The sequence below is a fragment of the Lagopus leucura genome, unplaced genomic scaffold (genome assembly GCF_019238085.1).
Source record: "Lagopus leucura isolate 7727_CA_CO unplaced genomic scaffold, USGS_WTPT01 Super-Scaffold_100017, whole genome shotgun sequence".
Taxonomy (NCBI): Eukaryota; Metazoa; Chordata; class Aves; order Galliformes; family Phasianidae; genus Lagopus; species Lagopus leucura.
In genome coordinates, this window is record NW_024962271.1 from 1697664 (window position 1) to 1701349 (window position 3686).

At 44.4% G+C, this 3686-nt stretch overlaps 1 protein-coding gene across 2 annotated transcripts in view; it reads right to left on the minus strand.

Moving 5' to 3' along the window:
- Positions 1-346, minus strand: part of CDH13 (cadherin 13) — a 433519-nt gene extending 433173 nt beyond the window's left edge. For both annotated transcript variants that reach the window (XM_042876979.1, XM_042876978.1), the window contains exon 1: positions 200-346. In XM_042876979.1, the coding sequence (XP_042732913.1) occupies positions 200-244 (45 nt within the window). In that variant the 5' untranslated portion in view covers positions 245-346. The remainder of the gene's footprint in view (positions 1-199) is intronic.
- Between the last annotated feature and the right edge of the window lie 3340 nt (positions 347-3686).

A 3686-nucleotide genomic window follows, 5' to 3' on the forward strand; every position in this document is an offset into this window, starting at 1 on the left:
ACAGCAAATTTCTTGTAATTGTGAATCAGGCAACTATGAGATACTACATTCCTAGCAACTGGCTTGTAGCAGAGATCTTGCATCTTTCAACAGTAATTCAAGCAATATATAATTACACAAATCAGATGTGAATTACAAATACTTTCAAATCCAAATGCACAAGAGAAAGAAGAGGAACAAAAAAACCCACATTTCTTACCTGGGACAGCAGAAAGGACAGAGTAAGTTGAGTTTTGTGCTGCATTTTGCCAGACTAGAACGTACCAGAGGCTTTTTCATTCATGCACTCGGCTGCACTGAGCATATTTTCACTGTGAAACAGCCTTTGAGAAGAGACTCTGCCTTGAGAGCCAGCCAACTTCCCAAATAGATCAGCAGCATCATCACTAAAGCATTGGATAGAGTCTGATGACCAGAACCAATGGCTTTACAAGGATGATTTCTTCACAAAGCATCCCCATTTTGCATCACACACATTGGGCAAGCACCTCTCACAAACACAGCACCTTTAGAAAGCATTTTGCTTTGGTGTATTTGTGTGTTTAGTTTCAGTCTAACAAATCACACCTTGCAGATCTCAACAGTATTTTCCCTTTTAGAGAATTGAATTGCAGAGAGGAATAAGAGGAACTCTGAGCAGTGCTGCAAAGATGTTCTCATTATTAAAATGTTAATAAGGTGTGCTTTATTTTCAATAAATCAAAAAAAAAAAAAAAAAAAAAAAAAAAAAAAAAAAAAATGACCACTGCAGTTTTAGTTACTTCTAAGCCTCAGGAGCAGAAATACAGATTATATTTTATGTTTTCCCCTCAATCTCACAAATCACTATGAAGACAGATCAATTCTAACCTGCAGAAAAAATCCATCATATAGCAATAGATTTTATTAACTGCTCAGGTAATGGCAGGACTGGCTTTTGATTAAATGTACTTGAATCTAGGACAAAGTTTCTAAGGTGCATATCCTTCAATTTCAAAAACTTTTCTTGTTCGAAAGAGGGAACCTGGTGTCTCAAGAACAAGCTTTGCCTGGATTGGTTGCGTTGCAACCAAGTAGCACCAACAGATAGACCACAGACTGCAGTTTAATTCCCCCAACTCGAACATTTTCAGCTCCTCCTCTCCTGCCGCTCCCCATTGTCACAACACAAAAAAGGACAGCACCTGCCCTTTTCTGTCTTCTTGAAGTCACAAGGTTATTTAGCAGTACCCTTCCCCCACCTTCAGTATTATCTCAACCCTCCTTTTCTCTTCTGACTTTACGCTTTTCCCTTGCTTGCTCATCTGGCAGACGTGGCTGCCATCACACCCTGTTCTGCCCCACCACGGGTGATTGCTGAACCCATGAAGATGAGCAGAGATACAGGGAGCAGAGGACAGGCAGCCAGATGGGAAAGTACATGCATTCAGAGAAGCTGCCAGCCACTTTGAGTTCCTCAGCATCAGCAGGAGCTCCCTGCAGTGAATAATGTAAGTTGATAGCTTCCAAAACTACTGTTAGTCTACTGCTCACAGCTCACGTATTTTACTTACGAACTGGACAAAAAATGAAGGTAAATACTGACTTTCACATCTAGGTCCTCACATGCAGCACTCTGTTCCAGTATCTTAATCACAGCTGAGGATCAATAGACACTCAAGACAGATCACTATTCAGACACATACATCAAAGCACGTTTTTTTTTGGGGGGGTGGGGGTTGTGTGGGTGTGGGGTTTTTTTTGTTTTGTTTTTTCCTCTTTTGTAGTTGGCTAAGGAAAGCTTTACCAGGCTTTGCTTGGTAAAAAGAGCAAAATTTTAAAAAAATTATGACTAAAAAAAGTGACCAACCATTTCCCATTGCTCCTTTAAAGTCTCAGCTTTCCCTCATAGCATAAATCCCAGCCTTAGGAGAAGCACCCCAGAAGTTTACCAAACAGCCTTGGGATCCCTGCAGGGCTCAGCTTGCCCAGGGCTGTGGATCACAGACCACACAGCCTCGATGGGACCACTGGGATTTGGACAGTTTATGGAACCCCACAACTGCAGCCAAACAGCTGAGTGAGTTTCCAGACCGACCAGAAGTAGGTGGCGGCTGAGAGAAACAAAAGATCGACATCTTGTTTCACAGGAAAAAGAGTCATTAATTAATACACAGGTATAAAAAAATACAAAGCTGCACTGTAGTGATTCACTCCAGAGTAACGCTTGCGGCAACGCAAGATTTGAGCTGCTGTTAGCAGTTAGCTTCAATATGAGATACCACACAGTGAAAGGACCACCCCACGAAGGAGGGCGAGAAAGGAAAGGCAGGTTTGAGCTGTTCCTGTGCTGCCACAGCCATGAGAAGCCATGCTGGACCTGCTGCCTCCAGCCTCACCACAGGACGTTACAGTACAGCCCCAGGGGACTTGGGGCCAGCCTCTGACCTTCCACTGGAACGCCAGCATGCTATTAGAAAAATAATTTGCTACCTTCTTACCTCCAGTTCTCCTCAGCTGGTCCTCCAGCTGCAGGCCTTTGCAAGAAGCCGCCAGGTCCAATATGGCGGAGCGCAAGGCCTGCCTCAGAGCTATGGCTGCAGGGTCTGAGCGCCTCTAGGGAAAGGCCTCTGCGCTGCGTGATGGCAGCCCTGGGCACTGACTGCAGCTGAGCATGGGTCAGCAGGAACCTCCAGCAGGCAGAAATCAGCCCCAAGAGCCAGCACAAGGCAACAGCTTGTTACAGGTAGGCTCCCAGAAGGAGCAGGGTCATCTCTGCTAATTACACTGTTAATGAAAAGCAGGTGGAGTTTAATTCAGAAAGTGAATCCCCTGCAGTGCAGGATTTAGGGCCTAGCCGAGAGAGAGAGAAACTCTGGGGTTCAGCCCTTTGCTTTTAAAGGCTTTTATGGTGAGCTGTGCTTCTCTTGCCCACTGGCTGCTGATGTAAATTGTGAGGCAATTTTAAGCAATGACTGAAATGGGTTTTGGTTTGTGAAGGAAGAAGGTTCCTGCTGATACCTTTTCTGGATCCAAGCCTAAATTAACTGATGGCTGTAACATGCACTGTAGTCTTTAGATATGAGATGCCACCCTTTTCACTTACAAAAATTTAGGCAATTTGACACTGCAGCTCACTTCTTTTTCCTCGGTGTGCTCTGGCAGTAGAGGCTAATGCTGAGCTGGTGCTAATAGGGACAATTCTAATTGCCTGCAGCACATAGGGTATTGCCAGAGATAGACCCATTAGTGGATGAGGGAGGGACTTTATGGAGCAAAACACCTCTGTGCTGCCAGAAATGCCTTTTGACCTTTGGAAGATGAGTGCCCTGACTCTATCTGTAAAAGCTGGCGATTAACTACCATGAATCTATCAGAAGAACAAGGGAAGGGAAGTTCACTTTTGTGTTAAAGTGAGTCACGTATGAAGCCTGGATGCAAGAGAGAGGGACTAATTTCCTCTGCTGAAGCACTGGCAATCTATATGCTCCTGGCTGCAACACCATACTGCAGTTTCTGACTCCTTCAAGTATGGAAAAAGACTATAGCACAGGGCAGCAACTGGGAGTTTGTAAGCATGTCTCAAGGACAGAAGGAACAAAAAGAGCACATCTCCAATGTGGAAGCACAATGAGTCCAAGACAACTCAATCCTTTTCTGAACAGTGGCTGGCCCTCAGAATAGGTATGGTCAAATTTATTTTAGGAAAGATAGGGCATGTGTAGAGT